Raw genomic sequence first — 23,737 nt, forward strand, 5'->3', positions numbered from 1 at the left:
ACGCAGTATTGAGAAACTATGGTTTGCTTGGGAAGGTTATCTTGTGCTTTTTCAATAAGAGATCTTTAAAGATGCTACTTGCTCCTCATATAGCTAAAAAGTAAAGATAAATTAAAAAGCTTAAAAAAAAACCCTTTCTAATCTTTTCCCTCAGTAGCTCCATGTATCTTATTCATTCCTCTGAAAGCCTGTTTTTCCACCTTTAGAACCTCCTAAGTATTCTAATTCTCAGCTATGATTTCATATTTTCACCAGCTTCTAATCTCCACAATATAGTTGGAAGCATTTAGGACAAAACACTCTTTAGGATATCAAGTTGCAGAAGACTGTAGTTTTAAAGATATTTATATAGTAGTGCTGCCACCTAAAGATGAGGCGAATAAAGAAGCAATTCAAAGGAAATGACCCATCATTCTTTTTTTTAAATATCTTTATTGGAGTATAACTGTTTTACAATAGTGTTAGTTTTTCCTTTACAACAAAGTGGATCAGTTATACATATACATATGTTCCCATATCTCTTCCCTCTTGCGTTACTCTCTCCCACCCTCCCTATCCCACCCCTCTAGGTGGTCACAAAGCACAGAGGTGATCTCCCTGTGACCCATCATTCTTAAGGCTGTCTCAAAAATTTTCTCATTTCTAACTAGGAATTAATAAACATTTTGCTGTTTTGTTAATATGGAAGTTTGTTTCACAATAAATAATTGCTGAGGTGTAATTTTCTATGGTAGAAATTTTCAAATTCAAACTTTTTAGAGTAATTTGTGATTTGGGGTCTCCAGGAAACTCCCCAGATTTGTTTCTCTCAGACATTAGGCACTGCCTACAATACACAAGTGTGGGGTTGGGGGAGGGGGAAATCAAAAGATACCCGGAAGTAAACTATTGAGGAATCTGGTTTAGTGGATAAAGCAGGTAATAATAGACCTATGGTGTTTCCCTCTATCGGTGACAGACTGCTTGCAACTCTCAACAACTGACATATTTTTGTAACTCAATTTTCTCGTCTATAAAACGGGGTTAATTTCACCTCTCTCCTACTTGCCTCTAAGGCTTAGCTAGGTAAGCTTCTTGGAAAAGGTCCTATAATAAGTGAGTTGAAAAGTCTACTATTAAAAATAAAACATAAAAAAGTCTACTATTGCCTAATAAAAGAGTATGTCACAGTGTATTGCAAAGTTACCTCAAAATAAAATATACTCAGTTAAATAAGTTAAAACATTGACTTAAGTTTTCTTAAATCACAGATTGACTTCTCTGAGAGCTATTTAAATAATGATAAAGATGGAAGGCTGTTTTTTGCTTATTTTGAAGCCGATATTTTTAACTGATCCATCTTCTATGTATGCAGTGTTGCAGGATGGAGATGTGACAGCATACATAATGAGGGAAAAAGTTAACGTGTACCAAAAATCTTGTCAAACCTGGTCAAAGATTTCAAGAAAACTCTTAAAGGACATTTTATAGTTCTGCATTTCGCCCTAGCACAGCAATTTATGAAAATTAACTCGTCCCTTTTACTCTCTCCCTCTCGGCCCAAGGACGCATAAATAATATTTATCAGGGTTTTGTCCTTAGTCACAGTCCCTCAAAGGGGCCCAGTTTCACCTACACTGCGTGGGAGGCTGGGCAGCAACCCCACGCTTCCTGTCAAGGATTTCTGGGGCTACAGCCTGAACGTGGTCTAGCCCGTTTCTTCTTTATGATAATTCTGCCCTTCTAGCCCCTCTCGGTGGGCGTCTGAAGGCCAAGGTGAGACCCTCCCGGGAGATGAAAGGCCTATCGCCTCCTAAGAGATGCGGGCGAACGGGAGCGCGGGGCAGGGTGACAGGGTGGTAGCGACACTGACAACGACGCTGAGGGCCCTAAGTTGGAGCTGACGCAGGCCCTACAGGGTTCCCTCCCCGCCTGAGCCTGGCTTCCGCCCTCTGAGCCCAACAAGGGAGAAGTCCTCCCGGGGGCGCTACCGGCGGTGAGTGGAGGAAGGGCGGGCAAAGAGGCCGCAGGCAGCCCCCTCCTCAGACGCGCCTCAAGGCCTGGGCCGTGGGCTGTTGACGCGCCAACGGCGGGGAGGGCGCGCGCACGCGCGAGATGAGGGGCGGAGGGAGCGCGCTCGGCGGCCGCCGCCGCGGTAACTGAAACGGAGGAACGCGAGGGCGGAGGGCGCGAGCCACGGGAGGAGTGTGGGGGGGAGATGGTGGGTAGCGGGGAGCGCGCGCTGACGTCGCCCGGAGTCACGCACGGAGCGCCGGGTTACGCGCCGACGTCTGGCTGCCACGACTTGCCGTCTGCGGCGGCGGCGGCAGCGAGCGGATCCCGCAGGGGAAGGAGGAGGAGGGAGAGCCGAGGGGGCTGTGAGTGAGCGGGAGAAGCAGGGTGTGAGCCGGACTTGCCAGCGGGAGGGAGAACGAGTGAGAGCCGAGCCAGCCATCCGAGCCGCCTCCTCCTCCTCCCCTCGGCGTCCCGCCCCCGCCTGCCAGCCCGCCCTTCTCCCTCCTCAGCCGGCAGAGCCCGAGTGAGGCGCAGCTCGGCTTGCGCCGCTGTCCAGGACAGGTGTGCGCGCGCGCGCTCTCCTCCCCTCCCCCTTTCCTCGCGCCCGCCTAGCGCCTGCCTCGCGCGCGCCCTCCCTCCCTCCAGCCCGCGCCCTCCCTCACCTGCGGCAGGACAGCGCCCGCCCGCCCGCCCGGGTAAGCCCCTCGCGACCTTCTCTGCTGCCACTGCCACAGCTTGAGGTGCCGCCCACCTTGTCCCCTCTAATTGCCCTCTTATGCCCCAGGAATAATTACTGTAGCATTGTAGACATCCCCGCACCCTTCCTCCGGGGACCCTGGTAGTGCAGCAACGCGCCTCCCTCCCTCCGGAGCGCACGAACGAACGAACTCCTTCCCACCTCCAAAAAAGAAGAAAATCACACGCCCCTTAAAAAAAAAAAAAAAAAGCAATCCTACCTCCTCAGGCGCTGGAGACCACCAGTGGTGCCGTTTGCTTAGCAATGCCTGAGCCCCATTCCCCGTAACCACCTTTGCCTGGGGCCTGGGACAGTTCGCCAAACCTGGCCGACACTCCCTGCACAGCAACCCTGGCAGGAGAGGAGAGGAAGGAGGCTTCTAGGCTCCACTACCAACCCCTCCTTTCCTCTGTTCAACCCCCGCCCCACCCCCGCAATGCATACACCCTCCCAGTATGCGTTGTAAAAATAAAAAAGAATACACTGGTGCTGACAGCGCAGACGAAGCCAGGCCCAAAGATGGGTGGCCCGAACAAGGCATTTTTGCTGCCCCACAGGGCTAGGTCAGCTCCATAGTCTCCTCTGCCTTTGTCCGAGGGCAAAACGGACGGATGTGAAGTTAGAGGGTCTTCCCTTTGAGCGACGGTAGGCCCCGGCTGCGGCTATGTCAATAGGGGAAGGGACCCCAACAAATATATTTGTCTTGAGCCTGAACTTGGATAGAGAAAGGCCCAAGAGTCCGGCTGGGAAAACTTTCTTTGGTTCGTTGCTGTCTACCCCTGAATAAATGCTACTTTAATTTCCGTTGTCTCTGCGGGACCCTCTTGAGGCTTCTAATTCGTTCTTATCTGGGCCCCTTTACGTTTCTGTCGGGCCAGGCGCTTTTGGACAGCTTTTTGCAGCGGTGTCTCTGCTGGTGTCCCGTGTCCTTGGAAGGAAGCCCCAGTGCTTTATAATAGGCTGAATTTGGTTTGACATCTTTTGGTAGATTGTCAGAGGAGAAAAGGAATTTTTTGATTACTTCAAGACCCTCACTGTTCCCCGCCCAAACTGACGTTTTCGAATTGCGGCTTTGAAAATTGGAGTGTTGACTAGAGTGTGGAGAGAGTTGCTGATTTCATTCCTTTGGGTACTAGTAAAACCATTTAAGAATCAGCCGAAAGAGAGAGAGCTGTTGACATTTGCATCGGTTCTGTTTGGACCTTTTGGGTACATAAAATGTCGGGTTCTCTGAATCTTTTATCGAATTTAGAATGTGTGCTACATTTATTTAATTCTTCTGCAAATGCTTAAAATAACATTTGGGGAAATGTGAGGATTCTATCACATGGATTGTTCTCTTCAGATTTTAAATGTTTAATTCCTATCTTTAACCCTAAACATTGAAATAGCATTGGAGAGGCATAATTTTAAAGATTAGATGAACAATAGAAAGGGAATAGACTTTTAAAAAATGGTTGGTGAAATACTATTAGTCGTTGTTGTTAAATGTTAAGATTTACTTGAGAGTTTCCCTTAATTTTCCTGGTAGCTAGCCGTGAGAAGAAATGGGTAATTCCTCCACTTTGAACAGTTACAGTTCAACATTCCAGTTAGTTTTAATGATTTGGGTATTGAAGATAATTGTGTGGTTTAAGACAGGCATTTAACCTAAGTAGCACTTGAAAACACAAGTTCTAATGTTTTTGCTTCTCTTTTATTTGGGAAATCTGTGATTCTGTGAAATATTAATGAGTGTATTGTTTCTGTTGGGAACTCCGTAATCAAAAGGGTTTATTACCCAGAGGTAGATCCCCTCTCTCCAAGTTTATTTTGTAAATGTGTGTGTTAATTTTTACTTTTAGAATTAGATTATTTCAGACTCACCCGTATTTCAGGCTGAGGAAAATGAGGATTTTTCCTTCTTGTTCAGCCTAGTATCTGTTTCTCTTGTGAACAGTTTTTTGTTGGTAAGAGTTTGTTAAAGATGTAAAGATAGAGGGATTAAAAATAAAGCAATCTCTATTCTTGAAATGTGTGTGTAGTATTAATAAGAGAGCACACTAAATCTAGAGACGTTTATTAGGTTTTAAAAATACAAGCAAACTTTGAGGAGGAAGGAAATATTTTTTGATAGTTCTTTCATTAACACAGATATTTTGTGCATATTAATATATTTCGTTTTCCCTTTGTCTTTCCTACATTGTATTGAAATTATAATTTTAATTTTACAACTATTTGGTTTAAAATGACAATGCAAACATCTAGACACTAGAACTGGCTTTTCATTTACCAAGTTAGCATATTGTTTTGGTAATTAACAAATAGCTAGGTGTGTTTTTAAATCCACAACTTTGCTAATGGATTTTCAATGTTAGGATGCAAATTTAACTTTGAAGTTCTGTTTAAGGTTAAATTCTTTGTTTTAAGACTTTTCTCTCAGACTGCCTTTTAAGGGTACTATATTCTGTAGCCTACGGAAAGCCGCCTTTCGCCACCCCCTCCATTCTGACCAAAAGCCCACACTTACAGGCTTATCCTGAAATAAACTCTCTTGTTTGAGTAGTGAAAATGTGTTAAATATCCTATTTATCATTGTATTATTTTGGGAAAGGCATTATTAACCTTGTTTGCTTTTAGATACATTTATAAAGTAGGCAAGAAGCTAATAAAGGCAAAATTTTATACATATATAATAAAAAGCATGAAATAAGTAAGAACATATTTACGTGGAGAGCTCCAGGTCTCAGTTGTTTACTGATTTGAGTTTAAAATTCCCAGTTTATGCGTGCAAATGATATTTAACTTGTGTTTTGTCTAGAAACTTCAATTGCCTCTGCGCTGGGGAACTAAGAACTCAGTTCCTGGTGACAGTCACTTTTTCAGAAAATCAGGGCATTCCCAAACTCAAACCAATTCAGAGCCCCTGGACATAAACGTTTGGGTCAGAGGGCAAGAAATTTAGACTCCAAAGTTGGTTCAAGAAGGCGGGCAGTTTCGAGCCCTACTTTTTTGTCCTGGGGGAAGCGATCATTAGCATGGAAGAGTGACAGGGACCGGCAGGCGCGTGCCCCCTTATCGCAGCCCCACTGGCCTTGCTGCTTTGAGTTCTCCTGAGGGGTCAAGGGCTTGGTTCAGCGCGAAGTAAACCCTTGAGGAAGAATAGCGGCTCTTCTAGAGCGGTCTTAACCAGGTCGTAGTAGTCTCATTTTACAGGTGGAAGCGTAATGCCCCGCCCAGTTCTGTGCGGAGACCCTGCCACTCAGCCTTTGAGACCCTGTTTGGGGCCGGGGTCTATCCAGGGTCCTGATCGCTACCGTGCAAACCTAGAGGAGCCGCCGCTTCTTACACATGTATTTCTGTGTGGTGGGAAGTGCACCAACAGTTCTATATCTCCTTCCCGACAGACTTGGGGACAGGGGAGGGAGTGCAGAAAAATCAGCACTGAAAGGGTACTACGCGGTGCTAGAGGATGACCCTAAACTAAGGGGAAGTTCTTTATGGGGCCCAAAATCTGGATTTCTGTCTCTCACAGTGGGCCTCCTCTTCAGGGAGCCATTTCAGGGACAGCTGGACAGGTGGGTGGTTCTGAGGCTGGTTCACAGGACTATCCCAGTTTTCTTCTTGGGAGCCAGGGTGCTCTGCCGTTTCTTCCTCCTTAGCGGGAGGGAGCGAACGTCAGCCCAGAGCTGAAGTAGCTAATGCTGGATTGAATGGGGCCCTTGCTAAGAGAAAAAGGTAGCTGTGAATACTTAGCAGGCGGGTTTGCCCAGGAGATGAAGGGATATATCAGGGGGCTTTAAGGTCTCAAGCATTGACAAAGCTTATGCCCTGAGCTGGTCTGGGTTTCTTTAGCATTAGTCCTCTCGTTACCCCTCTCTTTTCCAGGAAGCTTGGGCAGCCAGGTACTTAGATGTCTTGGGAGCTAAGAGTGAGGGAGGCAAGTCTCCTTACTTTTGGGGGCAGGGGTTGGGGGGTGTTAAATGGGAATGGAGCCTACAGATGAGATAGGTATATGCTTCTCAGGATGGAGGCAACAGTCCATGCTTGAGAAAGCCAGGAATGGGGCTGTGAGGTCTGTATCCCCTAAGCCCCTTGCAGAAGGTGATGGGGAGCATGTAGGGGCATAGGCAGGAGGTGCCCTGGAGACAGGCCTTAGCTTTCCCACAGCTGCTAGGACTGCAGACTGCAGTGAGGGAGTATGAGCATTTGCTATCTGGAAGAAGGAAAATAGGCCCTAGTTTATGCCTCAGATCTAGGAAGAGAGAAATCTATTATTTCTGAGCCCCTTCCTGAGACCAGAGAAGACCCCCTTTAGCTGTCACTGGTTTAGCTGTCATTGGTAATGGTCGGTAACCTAGCTGTCTGACTAAAAACCAGGGATCATTTAATGTTTTACTTTTTGAGAGATGGGGGCTCTCCTTGACACTTAGGAGTTTCTGGGAGGAGGAGTAAAAGGGGCGAGCGAACCTGCGTTAATGAATCCCGTAAGGAACTGCGTTTCCCAGGAAATTCCTGACATTTTTAGCTCGTGAATTTCCTAAAGCCTGCTTGGTTTTCTCTTCCATCTGGGTCCTTCCAGAGAGGAAGAGTGGGCTAGGGGCTGAAGGCTCGGCAGGGCCTGGTTTATCCGCAGAGCTGGCCGGCAACCCAGGCTGGGCTCAGCCCTGAACAGGGTGCCCCCCTTCCCCAAATCTCAGAAGGAGGAGGGGGAGGCAGGCGGCCAAGTCGTTGTCCCAAAGGGGGCTAGTTGAAGGTTTTGGGGTGAGTGTGGGGTTTCTTTTTGATTGTTGCTTGGGGAGAAGGGCAGAGACAACGGGAAAAGGCACTGCGGGCACCCCGGCCCTGGTGCGGCTGCCGTCCTCTGCTCGGCTCCCCCCTGTCGGTGAGTGCGCCCGCCCGCCTGCCCGACTGTGCGGGGCTGCGGTTGGGGGGAGGGGGGAGCGGGATCATCTGAGGCCAGAGCCGCTGCCGTGCGCGGGGAGGGGGAGCGGCGGGAGCGAGGGGAGGGAAGGGCTAGGTGTCTGGTGCTCCGCCGCTGCTGCCGGCGCCCCATCCTCATCCCTGGCAGCCCCTTCTGCAGCTAAGGTTTACTGCTGCACCACCTCTCCTCTTCCTCGCCCGCCTCTGCGGCCAGGGCTCTGCGGTAGGAGACAGTCCAGTCAAGTGACGGGTGGGCCTGTCTGGGTTTGGATCTGGGTCTGGATGGGGCCCGCTGGGGAGGGGGTGGCTGTGACTCGGTATCCCCTCTCTGCAGCGGGCTCAACTGCGCTGCGCGGGCCCCTCCCCCCACATCTTCTTTGGGGTCACTGGAAAGCAGAGCTCAGGCCCACTCCCTGTGCTTAGTATGGCAGTCCCCTTCTCACGCCAGTCCCCCAACTCTCCGGGCCGAGGCCACTCAGGGTCTGGCCAACAGCGACAGCCACAGTGGTGGCGGCAGTGGCGGCAGCAGCTGCGACGCGGCGCGTTCTGGTCCCCCCCCACCCCAACCAGGGGTGCGGGGTGAGGGCCGGTGGGTGGGCGCCGCCTGGCGGGCGGGCGGATGGGGGACTGGCAACGGGGAGGGGGTGCGGGTCACGTGCTGGCGGTCGGGTGGGCGCGTACAGTAGGGCGCCCGGCTACTGTACTGGGGAGTCAGTGCCCTGTTACCGGGTCTCGTCTGTCTCGTCTCTCCCGCAGATCTCGCGAGAGTGGCTGACTGGCTGTGGGGGTTGCGGCGGCAGCAGGCGGAGCCGGGGAGGGAAAGCAGCGGCGGCTGAGGCGACTGAGGCGGCGGCGGGCGGAGCGGCAGGCGGCGGCAGCGCGGCGGCGGAGCGCAGCATCATGGCGGACCGAGACAGCGGCAGCGAGCAGGGTGGTGCGGCGCTGGGCTCGGGCGGCTCCCTGGGGCACCCGGGCTCGGGCTCGGGCTCCGGCGGGGGCGGTGGTGGCGGCGGGGGCGGCGGCGGCGGCAGTGGCGGCGGCGGCGGCGGGGCCCCGGGGGGGCTGCAGCACGAGACGCAGGAGCTGGCCTCCAAGCGGGTGGACATCCAGAACAAGCGCTTTTACCTGGACGTGAAGCAGAACGCCAAGGGCCGCTTCCTGAAGATCGCTGAGGTGGGCGCGGGCGGCAACAAGAGCCGCCTCACTCTCTCCATGTCAGTGGCCGTGGAGTTCCGCGACTACCTGGGCGACTTCATCGAGCACTACGCGCAGCTGGGCCCCAGCCAGCCGCCCGACCTGGCCCAGGCGCAGGACGAGCCGCGCCGGGCGCTCAAGAGCGAGTTCCTGGTGCGCGAGAACCGCAAGTACTACATGGATCTCAAGGAGAACCAGCGCGGCCGCTTCCTGCGCATCCGCCAGACGGTCAACCGGGGGCCCGGCCTGGGCTCCACGCAGGGCCAGACCATTGCACTGCCCGCACAGGGGCTCATCGAGTTCCGCGACGCTCTGGCCAAGCTCATCGACGACTACGGAGTGGAGGAGGAGCCGGCCGAGCTGCCCGAGGGCACCTCCTTGACTGTGGACAACAAGCGCTTCTTCTTCGATGTGGGCTCCAACAAGTACGGCGTGTTTATGCGAGTGAGCGAGGTGAAGCCCACCTACCGCAACTCCATCACCGTGCCCTACAAGGTGTGGGCCAAGTTCGGACACACCTTCTGCAAGTACTCGGAGGAGATGAAGAAGATTCAAGAGAAGCAGAGGGAGAAGCGAGCTGCCTGTGAGCAGCTCCACCAGCAGCAGCAGCAGCAGCAGGAGGAGACCGCCGCTGCCACCCTGCTACTGCAGGGTGAGGAAGAAGGGGAAGAAGATTGATCAAACTGAATGGAACCCCCCCCCCACATGCATACATACACACACACACACACACACACACACACACACACACACAGCCACACACAGAGAAAATATACTGTAAAGAAAGAGAGAAAATAAAAAGTTAAAAAGTTAAAAAAAAAAAAAAAAGAACTGTTAACTCCAAGGGAGCACCACCCACAGAACCTCCACCAACTGACAGTTTCTCTTCTTGACTTGCCACCCATCGCTGGATGTTGTCCACTTTATCCACCATATAAAACAGTAAGCAGCTGCTAAAAACAAAAAACAAAAAAAAATACAAAAAGTAATAACATTATATGAACTGTGTTTCCTACTTGATTAAAAAATATAAAGAACTGAGTGTTTATTTCCCTAATTAACCAAGAACTTTTGTACACGTTTAAGCTATTATTATTAAAAGTGTTTGCAAAATGGTCAAGATTATAATATTGCTGAATTCTATAAAAGTCCTTTTCATGTTGAGCTAACATTTGACTTTAGCACAAAAAAGAGATATTTTAGAACACGTAAAATAATATTTTTAGTTTTTTCTCATTTTGTTACCAAATTTCAAACCTTACATGGAGGTTATTATAGTATATTTGACACCCTATATACCTGTGATTAGAGATGTGTATATATATGAGGGCTAGGCATGCTGTGTGTCTGAGCTTTGTCTAAATGTTATGCAGAAGTTTGTAGAGTTAAAGGTACGTAGGTTAATTCATGCAAGGTAAACAATAAGTGCTCTCTTTTATACAATATGCATTGCATCTGGACCTTAAACATTTAAAAATGGTCAGTGAAACTTCTGTGAACATGAAGAAATTATTAAAAAAGGCATTTAAATGAAATTTGCTAAGTTGTGATTTTTACGGTTGGAACCAAAGTTATTCAAGTAGTAAAAGAAAAAAGAGAAAGAAAGAAAAGGAAATCTCCCATAATATTTTTCTGCATCTGTTTGCTTTGACTGAGTAGGCGTTTTGTCATTATTGTGTATATGAGATGTACTTGTATCGTTCATAATATATTTTTTTTATTATGTGTAGAGAGATTTTAAAAACTTAACTAACGTGCAGCAATTTCCAGTGAACCTGTACTTGGACATCAGGTAGTGAGTCTATTTGTGGTCACTAGCACTGTCTCCTAAACTTATAATAAGAGGTCTGAAGCTATCCTTTGATTTTTGCCAGTGCTATTAACTTATGTAGACCCGTTAAAAAGCAGAGCAACACAATTATAGTTATCCTACTGAGCCATGGATTCTGAGCTTCATTTTAAAAGTGAAAGCCAAGTTGGTGTATGTAAAGGATTTCCATGTAGCTGTGGTGCTAGTTATTACTGGCTACATTATACGCTAAGTGTATTTGTGTTCCCCAAGTGTACAAGCCTTCTATCAAAAGTATGTTCTATAACTCATATATTCAAGGTGTAGGGTATGAAAATGCAAAGCTTAGGAGAGCACTTTACTAAGCTGGTGTCCTCCCAACTGAAATTGTTTGTAACGATAGTCTTTTACAGGTTTTCATTTAAAGATGTTCGTGTGCTTTTAATTGACAACTAACTTCTTGCTGCTGTATAGTAAAATATTAATATATTTTTATCATTAAACTGCTGCATGACTATCATCTTTGAGTGAAGAGAAAATGTTATAAAAAAAGATGCCTTAAACAGTACATTTTGGTTTGGAATTCTGTAGAAAGTATTTTGGTTTTAAAAAAATGGATCTTGTCTGACATAAAGAGTTCTGGGGATGGAATTGTTTTCTTGGCAAATCCAGCCATATAGATCTAACTGCTGTATGTAGAAGACACCACCTGTAGGAGCTGGAAGGTATCAGTGCTTCTCACATTGTAAAGCATTGGCCTAGGAAGGTGAAACAGTTGTCTTTGAAGGATTTTTTTTTTTTCTGCTGGTTCTTTGGGTTTTGATTTGGTATTTTTAAGCTCCCTGGTTGAGTGTGTTGTCTTTGAGATCTACTGTATGTGTTGAATAACAAGCTATTTCCATTGTACTGTGCATTTTCCCATTAAATTGTTTGCTTTTAATATTCATACAATGTTTAATATGAGGTGACCGTACAATAGTTAGGAGTTTCTTTACTTACAAAATCACTGGAAATGATTAAATTGCTTTTCCCCTTCCCCCAAGGTGCATTTTTCTTATTTCCATATAGTAAAGTTGAGCTTTTACAGTGCATAATGTGACATTTGGAATGCTTATCAACTGCATGTAAACATTAATAACCTGCACTTTTTTGTCTTAAGGTTTGTTGAGCTGTTTTGTTCACTGTACTTTAACTGTGATATGGAAAAGACTGCATTCTCTGTGCTGTTACTAGTTAGGAAAGAGAATTGCTTTGATTTTGTCTCTTGTTTACTATAGCTTCTTAAAGTTAAGCCTTGTACTACAGGTTGTTGGAGTACTCCTAGATCAGTGTTTCATAGTAGCCAGCAATAAGTAGTGCAAGTCAACACAAAACACAGCAAACTTAGGCAAAGTGTCCTTTCTTTGAGATGCGAGTTCTTTCATGAGGTTTTCTTTAGGGTCCGAGTTACCTAAAGTGAAGCCTTTCTTAGCTATAGACTTCAGATTCTGCTTGGAATCCTACCGGATCAAGAAGCACATGTATTGTGCAATTGTCTTTACACTATAACAGTTAAACACAATCTTACTCAGATTTTGAAACCAGTGTCTGAATTATGGTCAGTGGGTTTAAAAAGAAATCCACATGCAGATCTTTTAAGACTTCTTAAGACGTGATCATAGAAAAGACAAATGACTGTAAAGATGCTCTTTTTTTGCATCTCACCTTACCTCCCCAAGTCCCCTCCCAACCTTTCCTTCTCCCCTCTCCTGTTTCATCCTTTTCCCACCCTTCCCCCCAGGTGCTCGGTACTTTACCAAGGTTCTATATCTCAGTGTTTTATGTTGGAGTTTTTCCTTGATTTTATTTTACTAGTTGGTAAACCCTGTTTATGCTGAAACAAAAAAGGAAATGGTATATTTGACCATATGTTTTATTCATAGAAGACAGTATGATCAAATGTGCCAAAAACAAGTAAACAAAACTTAATTCATGACAAGTATGCCTTATTTTTAATGATCTGCTTTGTCTTGCAATTAAGGTCCAAGAGCTTGGTTAAACTATATTATTTGCCTAAGTATAAAAGAACACTTGAAATGCATTGCGTTCTTTAAAATGAGAGACATTGTCAAGTAATTTAATCCAGAGATCAGCCACCAGATTTGAAATGCCCATGTAAGTGTGTGTGCTTAGTGTTGTTCGTTTTTTTGTTTTTTCTTTTAAGTCACCAAATCTTTTTTTAAGCTACTTTTTATTTGTGCCTCCTATTTATCATGCTGATGTTGGAAACAGCAGTCATCCAGCCACAGAGGGAGCTAAAGTTAACTAACCAGAACTGTAGAAATCATTATACATGCCTTTGACAAACAAAGGAAGTTCATAAGAAAAGCCATGTTGGCTTTTCCTCCACTAGATACAGATTGGAGGTAGATGAATATTTGCCAAATGGAAAAAAAGACAATGTGAGTCAGGAAAGACAAACTTTTCCAGCTTCTCAAAAGCCATGGAGAGTAGAAACCAAAACCAACAGGGAAATAAAAACCTTGAAAGTCTCACTTTCTAGTTGTCCCATTCAGGGGTTGAAATTTGACTCAAAGTGAAAAATGTATCAATGTGTTTTTTAGGTCTTCACATCTAGAGATGGGTAACTATTCCAGTTTGATTTTTCAGGTAATGGAGAAAGCTGCTAGTAATTTTAACCCCTGCCTAAAGAAGATAATTTCATTTGGGAGCAAATACTTGTTGCCTTGAAAAATAGCACTGTAATAGCCTATGATAATTAGTTATAGAATAACCTTTATCCCTTTTAAACTATGCAAATTATTAAATAAGTGTAAATTAGGACTCAAAGATAGTTGATTATATTGCAATCAGATGGCATTCACAAACTTAACTGGAGCATATACAAATAAAATCTATTAGTCTAAGAGTTTTGTATGCTAACAGAAAAATATAATTTAGCTACCTATTCTAAAAATGGTGAATATTATTAATATTGTACAATAGGACTGGGAAGACTGCCTCCTTTTTTGAAGAGAGAGATTAAGGATTTTTATAATTGTTTTTCATCAAATTTTAATATTTTTGTCAAATTTTTAGGTATTTAATTTGTAAAACAGTTTGCTTTGTACTGGCATACAGAAAATAGGGTATTGATTTTAAACTTTTTGAAGCCAAGTGATCAAGTACATTTGTAATAAAAGTCAATGGATCTATATCAGTTGTACTCACTGTTTTCATTTCTTATACTTATTAATATAGGAATGCTGTGCTTTTTCTGCAGGAAAACAACTAAATTTGGGTGGAAGGGAGGGGAAAAGATAAGTCTGTTGATAATGAGAATCTGGGTGGGTACCATGGCCCAAGTACTTTATATAATCTTTAAGTCAGTTAAGATTTGGTATATTGAAAAAGATGTATAGGTCACTTTCTTCTACTTTTTTTTCTTATGAAATGATGTTTGTGGGGGTTGTCTCATTCATTTTTTCTGTGCTTTAACATTTTGCATTTGGCAATGTTGAAACTTTCTAAACTAATACATTTTTCTTTTATGATATTTTGGATTATCTGCCAGCCATGGTTGACCCCACCATGGGCATGATTATTTTTATCTCCCACACATGGTTCACCCTCTCTTCAATATTCCCATTCATTTTTTTCATGTTACACATACACACATTTCCATATGATTTCAGAACGGGGATTTCTGAAATTGTTGTTCTGGTGGCTTTCATAGCTCCACGATTTGTTTTGTTATACATGTGAACATACTTTTAAGATTTTTTTCCCCCATAAAAAATGAGATACCAAATCTGATGACTTTTTTCATTTTCAATATCAGAATGAGATCCGGCTTTCTATGTAAAAGGATGCTAAAACGAGAATCTGTAGCAACTTAGGTTTGGAAAAATTGGTGATAACTCTGAGTATAACATTTATAGTTGATGATCCCTAAATCTGGATATCTTAATGATATATATATATATATATACACACTTCCCCATGAGAGTGGAATGAATAGGAAAGAATTTATTAGAATTCCTTAAGTGAATAAATTCACTAAAGTTATTCGTGCAAAGTTGTCGAAGTTTATCCACTTTTAAATCATATAATATTTCTGTTTATTTTCATTGAGAATTAACCAAATTTAGGCCATTCATAGTGAAATTATGTAAAGCTTAAGCGTTCACCTATATTAAAATTACTGTTTTCACTCAGCAACATAATTACTATGAAGAATTTGCAATAAATTTTTAAGAAAAGCTGATTTTAATATTTGAAGAGTTATTTGATCCTAAAACAAAACCTGAATTTAAGGCCTAGGCCATTTGATAGACTCTCTTTGAGCAGAAATTTCATTATTACGGGCTGAATGGAGATCATCTAAACTAGCATTAGCATGGGTCAGGTAGAATTTCATAATGCAAGACAACCAGGTGAAAAGTGAAATACATGATTGGTTTCAAGCCAACAGTTTGTCATCTTTCGGCTGCTAAACAGACTACCAAGTTTTGATGTTGAATGGTCCTAGGCAATATATGCCTTTAGGAAAGTTGAGTATGGCAAGCGTCACTTGTTAGAAACATTTTTCTTGAAAAGAATTTCATAGCTGTTCATTTATTTTTATTTTGTCCCCATATTGTGTTTGGCATTTCCTTCCTCCCTACCTTCCTCCTTCCCTCCCTCCCTCCCTCCCTTCCTTCCTCCCTTTCTTTTTTTTTTCCTGATGTGCTTTGCTTTTGTGGAAAATTGTCTTGTTTGATAGGTAGAAACATGGTGGTGAGCCTCTGTGTAAAATAAGGTTACTTCTTATGGACCAGAAATATTTTACTCATTTTGGAATTAAGATTTTTGCATTTTCATGAATACATACTTTGTTTTGGTGATCATTAGTAATTTGCTTATTAATTAAATTTTTGTAGTATTTCCTGGAAAAAACTTAAGCTAAAGAGTCTAATTTTCTTGATTTAGGGTGCACTTTAATACGTCTAGAAGCCTCCAAGTTCAAGGACCAAACCTTTATATTCTAGAATTTTGAGAAACGTGGAAATACTCTTGTTAGCATGTGTTTTGCTCTAAACTGGATTAACGCAGAAGGATCCTAGGAGGACTTAAGATGTTCTTATTATGACGTGACAGTCAAATTTATGGGACAGGTGACTTATGTAGTCACATTGACCAGCTCAGTGATGGCCATCCACTGATGAATTGATAGACATATGTTGGGGAATGGGTCAAACTCCCTTTGAGCTGGAGTGGGTGGGCAGTTTCCAGTGCAGGTAGTTGTTGGTGACATTTGACCTACCTCCCTACCATAAACACTGGAATTTTTTTTTTCCCATTCTCCTTTTCCCTTGTTTTTGTCTCCTTTATCCTCCTTGCCATAGGCCTACCAGTGGCACTCCAGTTTACCTCCTTAGGAAGGAAGTAAAGAAATTGCTGACTCCTGCCTTAGAAAAGAACATAGCTAACTGATCCCAGAAAGATTTCTGTATTATGAGGTAATTGGGCAGTTTTCTCTGACTGCTGTTTTCCCCATAGTCTTAAATTGGCAGTTTGAAGAGCATCGAAATTGTTAAGAAATTTGTGAATTTAAGAAAGTAAGAAGTATGTGTGTTTTGGGTAAGTTCCTGGAAGCTGAGACTTACTGGTTTGGAAATTGGAGAGCAGAAAGGGGAGAGCTGTTTAATGTGTTTATGAATGGAGTGTGAGAGGTATACAAGGGAATGATTTCAAGGTAAAGTGGGAGAAATTTTTACTGGAGGTAGGAAAAGACACTGAGATGGAGTCTTAAATGAGAGTTTGTTTGCTAAGGACAATGAAGTTGATGTTCACTAAGGAAGTTTCAGTAAAATCAGAAAATGGGTCCCTTGTTTGTTATGGGAAAGCTATTGGTCTGTAACTAGATGTTATAGTGATGATGCAATATACAAATCTGTTTTCAGGTGTAGGATGTTTGCTTTTCTGGACAAATTAAATAGCACAATTGTGGAATGGCAACTTTTCTGGTCAAGGCAAGTTGCTGCTGGAGACTTATTTTGAGGGGAAGAAATAAGAAAGTTTCAAACTTTTTCACCGTTACCATTTTTAAACTATCAGAAATATGTATCTTACATTCTCCTGGGCTCATGTTACAATGTAGTTTACCTTTGCTTTTTAAAATGTTCTTTAGATCAAATTATTTGATTTTATAGTCCACAAAGATCCATGTTATGCCTTGCATTATAGAACCTTGAGCCTTTGTTCCACATGAATTTCTAGAAGAGGACAATAAACCGGGTAAAAACACTGAATTGCAATTTTAGGTATCCTTTCTATTTCTTTTATATTTACAATCTTCGCAACCATTTACCATTTAGACCTTATGAGATCCTCAATAATACTATATTTCTGAAATTAGACAACATACACCCCTCCCCCCAACCCCCAAACTCAAGTTTCTGTTTGTTCTCCCACTTTCTGTGTTACTTTAAAATTGTAGAATTCTCAAGAGTTTGTTGGTGGCAAATGTTAATAATATAGTTTAGTACATCTTGGAAGTTTTTACGTCCTTTGTAGGGTGAAGTGATTGTGTTTAGATTTCTGTTCCCAGTATCCCAGGAGCATTTTAAATTATTTAAGATAAAGAGTTGCTATCATACTTGTTTTTAAAGTTATATAATTCAAGTATATTTGGATTAACTCTGTTTTCTAGTTTAGTATGGACTTATTCTCAGTGATTTTGACAGATTACTTTCAAGTTTCATTTTACCCAAATCTGTATGTTAGTGATAAAACCTCTTTAAAGATAACTAAAAAAAAAGAGGTTCTGATTTTGTATTTGGAATGTAGTAGGGTTTTTTTTACAAATGTCAAATACATTAATAATAGAAGAATTATTTTTATTTTAACTTATTTGTAGAGTTGGCACTTAGTATGGTTTTCACATAGTATTGTGTGTCAGATTTTAAATTATTATAGTTACATACTATAACTTAAGTCAGTGTAGAGCCTTCTTAAATAACCCGTCCCTTAGGAATTGTTTAAAAAGAAGTGAATTCCCAAACCTGTGTCAAGAACCAGTGATTTAAATGACTGTGAGACAAGTCTTTGAAAGGCTTCCTTGAGTCTAGTCAATGGAGATAAATGATAGCCCATTTCCATGCTGCATACAGTTGTTAGGGTTTATAAAGTTGTCAATATGTAAAAGTGCAAAAGCAGGAAAGACTGTAAAGTTGCCTATAAAATTTCTAGTTTTCATTATTTGCACTATTTATCTTTGCACTTGATTTTTTGAAAGTTAAGACTAGTCACTTTCACTTTTGTTTCTAGTCTTTTCTAATTTCTTACAGAATTATGTTTTCAATATCCCTCCCAAAGCAAAACTTATATGCAATTAAATGTTCTTTATAAGTCCAAGAAAATATTTCTTAGTGTTAGCTATGTAGAACAAAAATTTGTTTTGATAAAATTTTTAATATGGGCCTTTATTTGCCAATAAAATCCTTTGTAACTGTGAGTTTTATTAGACTATTTGAATAGACAAAGTGAAAGCTTAGGATAGAAAAAAAATTATATATACATACACACACACACACACACACACACACACACACACACACACACACACACGAAGTGGTGTCTTTGAGATCCAGTTTCCAGCCTGAAATGGCCTGATTTTGGAGTGTTGATTTGTTTTCACTGAAGTCAATGAGATTTGAGTCTAGCTGGGTATTGGCTTTAAAAGCTGGAAGTGAAGTGGGTGGCAAGTGGCAGCTCCCTCTTTCATGTAGTTTTCCATAATACTCATGGAGTTTCCTCATGGTCTATGTGATATAACTGGTATCGAAATAATTATATTAAATGAATATTCCTTTTTGGAATTCAAGGTTGACTCACTTTTTGAGGAGGGGAGGGTGGCAGGGGATAAGAGACTTTATTTTAACTAGAGGCATTATTATAACCTCAAGATGTGCTCTAGAAAGAATAGGAGAACAAAAAGTGTACCTGTGAACATATTTTTTGTCTTAGTGAGATTGCGTGACACAGTTAGTGTTCGGAATTGCAAAAAAAAAATTGACAGTTTTGTCAATAGAACAGAAAAGTGTTTTGGCTAAAATTATATTTTGTAAGTTATTTAATTACTTCGTTTTATATTCCCTTTCCCATAGCCTTTTAGGCACTTCATACTTAAAACCAACAAGTGAGAGGCCTCTTTTCAGATCTGGTTTATTTTTGGAATGCCTGAGTGTGTTTCTGGATGGGGGGGTGCGGTGCAGCGGGGCTGGTGTTTTAATTCTTGACATGCTCGTCTCAGCATGTTTTGCTATTCATTCTGGATCTTAAGTTTGCAAATTCTGCTGAAAATTCAGTGATGTATTTGAAATGAGAAACTTCTCTGTGACATAGTGTGAATGTTTGTGGCTGGACTCGATTGTGGAAACTTGTGGCTTTGTTTTTAATTGAGGTAGAAAGTTAAACTTCCGTTGTTCAGATTTTAGGTTTATCTAGTGGAATTGTGCCCGGTAGTTATCTAAATATGGACCAATTTTGGGAAATGAAGGTTGACAAATGTGTATTTGACTCTAGATAATCCTTTATTCAAAATCATAAAGGCTTACATCATTAGAGTTGTCTTAGGTTTTATGTTGTCTTGGGTTAAATGTGGATGATGATCAGCATTATATCTATGAACTTCCTTTGAGAAAAGAGAAAAATTCAGTCTCCAAACCTTTTCTTGGAGACTAAATTTACCATATATGGATAATGAAAAAATTTTAGAAAGTGGCTTTGATTATTTTTAAATGGAGTTTAATCCGTTTAATTATTTTTCCTAGTTTGAAGCACTTATTTCCCAAATGTGAATAAAGGGAAAAGATCAACAATTTGGCCCACCCCTTTTTTTAGGCCATTTTTAGTTTTCTGCCCCCATTTCCCAATCCTGTTATAAAATGAATTACGGGTATCCCTCTAAGTCCCTATAACCCCTTTTGGGGGTCACAGATACCTTTGATAATCTGATGAAAGTAATGGACCCTCTCCCCAGAAAGAAAATACAACATATACAGATAATTTTGCATATAACCTCAGGGGCATCACACATCTTCTGAAACCCAAGTTAAGGATCTCTACTCTAAGTAAACTCTGTAGAGAAAATTTTAATGCAATCAATTGATAAAATGAAGAACTAAGTATTGGCATAAAACATTTCAGATTGAAATTATCATTAGATGATGGCCCCTACTAGCAAAATGTGACATTCCAACCAGCTTTGTTAGACATTATAACATCCAGATAGGAGGAAAAAGGAAGCAAAGTTCTGAGAGCTATTTTTAAGGAGTCAGGGCATCTCTAGACATGGGAGCCACTCCTGGTTCAAGGCAGGGGTCAGGGTGCCTGACAGCTTCTAGCAGGGTAGAGTTTGATAAACCACAATGCTCAGGATGCCAAGGGGTTAGCCATTATCTTAACCCCTTTCTCACCAAAAGATTTTAGTTTTGTGTATTGGGAAATAAGACGTCACTAGGGAAGAAAAAGATTTGCCTTACAACTTTGCTGGAACACATCAGTTTGGTGACGTATGGGACACCGGTATCATTTTTGAGAAGGTGCATAAAACCAAAGTAAATTATTCTCTATGTAGAACATTATTTACTAGTAACATTTGTTTGGATGTATTAGCTTTGACAATTTTTACCAGTAAATATTGGTTTTATTTAAAACTGGGAATCCAGTTTATAACTAGGATAGTTGATATATCTGTCCTTTCCCCCATGTAAAGAATAGTTTAAAGGTTTATGCTTACTTTTTATTTTTCTCTCTTGATGCCATGGAGTGGGGTGGGGGTGGGGGAGATCTTTGAGTCAACAACCGACAAAATATCTTCTTCAAATTTAAAAATTGAGAAAGCAGCACCTTATTTAAGTCTAACTGTATACCATTTTAGTGCATGTATTAGTTTTAATAATGATTTTTTGGTGCATGCCTTTGGGCTTATTCAAAAGTGTACAATAGGAAAGTATACGTATTTCCTTTCTTAGAAAGGAGATGTTTTTCTACTTTGCAACATGTGATTACAAAAATCTTCCTCTGTGGGAAGATTAACCATGTATTGAACTACTGAAAAGTATATATTTTTAGATATACAGAAAGCATCTACATGGAGCAGCATTCAGACCTATATAGAAGTCATAGCATTCTATATAGGACCAAAAAGGAAATAACATTAAACACTTAAACAGACTTTGTTGGGTAGAAATACCTTTAGATCTTGCATTGACTTCCAAAAAGAAAATGCCACAGAAGTTTGCTGAAAACTTTTGTTGTTTGAATTTTCTCTGTCAGTGTATTTAGCCCAAATAGAACAGCTTTGGGTTAACACATATGTAAGAATCAAAAAAACAAAGCCAACTAAATAAATCAGTCTGGTTTGCCAATCCAACCTGACTGAAATAAGTAAACTAATCACTTGCAACATGAAAAACTGTTCAACTGCTCTAAGGTTTTGACAAAATAACCTTGGCTGATGTGGGAAGACTCCCACTTTGATTTCTGACCTGACAGTGAAGATTCATGCTTGACATGATTTCATACCTGACAGTGTCTGTTTAAGGAGCTGTGGTACAGTCTGCTAATTCAATCCCAGATACCTGTTGATTACCTGTGAGATCTAGAGTCCAAAGTAGCCAGCAGCTGTATCCCTGAGTGCTCTGTGCCCATCAGATCTCTTAAAGTAAGCAGGGTTGGGACAGGTCACAGCTCTGATGAGTGACCTCAGGTGCTGTGGACAGCCCCAGATTTAAGACTTGTATCTGCTTTCTTGGGAGTCATCACTGAACTAATGTCCCACATGGTGTTACTTACTGTAGATGCTCTCTCTTGGAGGAGGCCCAGAGCACACATCTTAATTGCTTGTGGTACTCAGAGAGGGGGTGCTAACTCTGATGCCCTGGCCAAATTCCAGTTTAGGGATGTGGGTCTTCTTGCTATTCTAATCGGAAACATGCATCGCTTCCCATTTTCCCTTTTGATCTCAGTGCAAACTGCACTAGTATATTTCTTTGCCCTGACCCCAAGTCTCTAAGATGCTGGTGTGTATTATATGGGCCAAGTTCATGCCTTATCCTAATGCTGGAAAGTTGAGGAATGAGTGAGCTTAGTGTCACAGTGCCCTGTAGTTGGAGGGTAAACTCTTGTGGTGTTTTAGGGATGAAGTTGGCCCTCTTCTTAGCATAAGTTGGGGAATGTGCACTGGCCGGAGGCTTCCAGCCATGAGGTGTGAACTGAAACCTATTTTCCCTCTTTTCTTATAGCATGTTGAGAATATCTGTTGGGTTTTTAGCAGTCAGGGAAGGCCGGAGTTCTGCAGCTTTAATCTGGGTAACTGAGGCTAGTTTGAGCAAGTCTTTGGTTAATTAACTAGGTTCTCAGATGCCACAGACTCCGTGAAAAGTCACCATTATTTTCAATGGTTGTGATAGAATTTCCCCCAGTAGCCATTATTTTAAGATTATATTGCAGAGTTGCTTTATTTGAGCTTTTCGTGTATACACAATCCCAAACTGGAAGAAATAATAATTAAAAAAAGGAATCCTGCTGTGAAAGGTATATATTACTCTAGATTTTTCTTACTGTAAATATTGTAAGATTGTAATACTGTCGATATTTTATTAACCAACAAATGTTAATCTATGTGAATTCAGACTTATTTTAAATGTGCTTCTTATTTACTGTGTGTGGTCCCTGTTGCTGACAGTATTAAGTTATATTCTGATGTAAGATTAACTTTATTAAAGAATGTAAACATTGTTTCCTTATGGGAAAACAAATAAAGTATAAAGAAGACAATTCTTTTCATTAAAATATACTGTGTATTTACACTTGCTAGACCCAGCACCACTTATAAATTTAGTACACTGTTCAAAATTTTAGTTAACACAGCTGACATGGTTGTGCTCTGTTTGAAAGTCTAAGAGTAGGTATTGTTGGAATATAAACAGTTTGTATTTGTCTGCTGTGAATCATAATCTTGAAATTTCTAATCGAGTTTGTAAAATTTTTATAGTAAAACATTTTAATGACAATTTAAAAATTTATCTTCTCTAAAGAATGGTCAAAACAATATCCTTTCAGAAATAGAATTGTTCTTTAATATCTTTCCAAAATGACTTTGGTTAAATGGACCAGATATATGTTAGTTAAAATTTAGGACAAAGTTGTAATATTCTCTGAGTTTACAAGTTAATCCTTATTGGAGATGTGCCAATTATACAGTAGAATATCATTAATTTGCACTGTTTGGGGACCCCATTAAGAATGCTGAATTTTTCCAACTAAGAGTAAGCAAATGCAATTTAAAAAGTAAATTTGAGCATTCTGTATTAAATATGTGCAGTTATTATCACATGAAGAAGCTCAGTGTGTCGGGCTGTAATATAACCATACTTGCTGTCATATTCTCCCATCTCAGTGCTGGGAACTCACCATGTGGAAACCAAGCAAATGTGTTGTGCATCAGCCGGCTTGAGTTTGTTCAATATCAAAGCTGAAACTAGCGAGGTCTGCTGTACTGCTTATTGAAGTATTGTGATTCTTTTAGGCATTGATTCTTACAAAATATATACTGTAACAGTATACTTTGTACAGATTTAAATTTTATTTGAAAAAAATGAAATAAAGTAGGCAAAAAAATAAAGATGTTTATTTTTCATGTGACTATATAAACAGATCAGTCTTTTGTTTCAGTGCCTTTGGTGGGGGTGGTTATGGTTGCTCTTGGAATTTTTTTGGGGGGTGGGGTGGGATAGAAACCATTTTAAGGATTCAGCAGCAGGTATACTTGCCTAATTATTAATTTGCTGTAAGGATTAAGTGTGCTGTCTCACACTGGAAAACTGTTTTCTATTTTATTTTAAAACAAATTTATGTAATTTTAGAGATTTTTTGTGAATGGCTTCCCTATCTTGCTTCTTGAGTCAGTTTTTTAAATTCTCTCGTGGTGTGACGGTTAACCGAGCCATCACAATTGAAGAGAAAGAGAAACTTTTCCCATAGATCATGTCCCTTTTCCATAGAAGGCTTTTTGTTTTCTGTCGTTTTAAATTTGAAGTTGGTTTGGGTTACAAAAGAGTCATGACAAAAGATGAAGAGAATCCTCTGCAGAA

The 23,737-nt window shown here is 41.4% G+C and overlaps 2 protein-coding genes across 4 annotated transcripts; both read left to right on the forward strand.

Annotated features, from left to right (window-relative positions):
- Nucleotides 1–1,692: 1,692 nt before the first annotated feature.
- PURA (purine rich element binding protein A) lies at nt 1,693–23,268 on the forward strand. Of its 3 annotated transcripts, none has more exons than XM_067031760.1 (2): nt 1,693–1,755; nt 8,390–23,268. In XM_067031760.1, exon 2 carries the CDS (start codon nt 8,534–8,536, stop codon nt 9,503–9,505), a length of 972 nt encoding a protein of 323 aa, XP_066887861.1. In that variant the 5' UTR covers nt 1,693–1,755; nt 8,390–8,533; the 3' UTR covers nt 9,506–23,268. The 3 variants fall into 3 exon arrangements, with proteins under 3 accessions (XP_066887861.1, XP_066887860.1, XP_058917297.1); XM_067031759.1 differs by lacking the exon at nt 1,693–1,755 and adding an exon at nt 2,250–2,690; XM_059061314.2 differs by lacking the exon at nt 1,693–1,755 and adding an exon at nt 2,250–2,556.
- IGIP (IgA inducing protein) lies at nt 22,961–23,268 on the forward strand. The gene has a single exon (XM_059061359.2). It carries the CDS (start codon nt 22,961–22,963, stop codon nt 23,120–23,122), a length of 162 nt encoding a protein of 53 aa, XP_058917342.1. The 3' UTR covers nt 23,123–23,268.
- Nucleotides 23,269–23,737: the final 469 nt, after the last annotated feature.

The sequence above is a fragment of the Kogia breviceps genome, chromosome 4 (assembly GCF_026419965.1).
Source record: "Kogia breviceps isolate mKogBre1 chromosome 4, mKogBre1 haplotype 1, whole genome shotgun sequence".
Taxonomy (NCBI): domain Eukaryota; kingdom Metazoa; phylum Chordata; class Mammalia; order Artiodactyla; family Physeteridae; genus Kogia; species Kogia breviceps.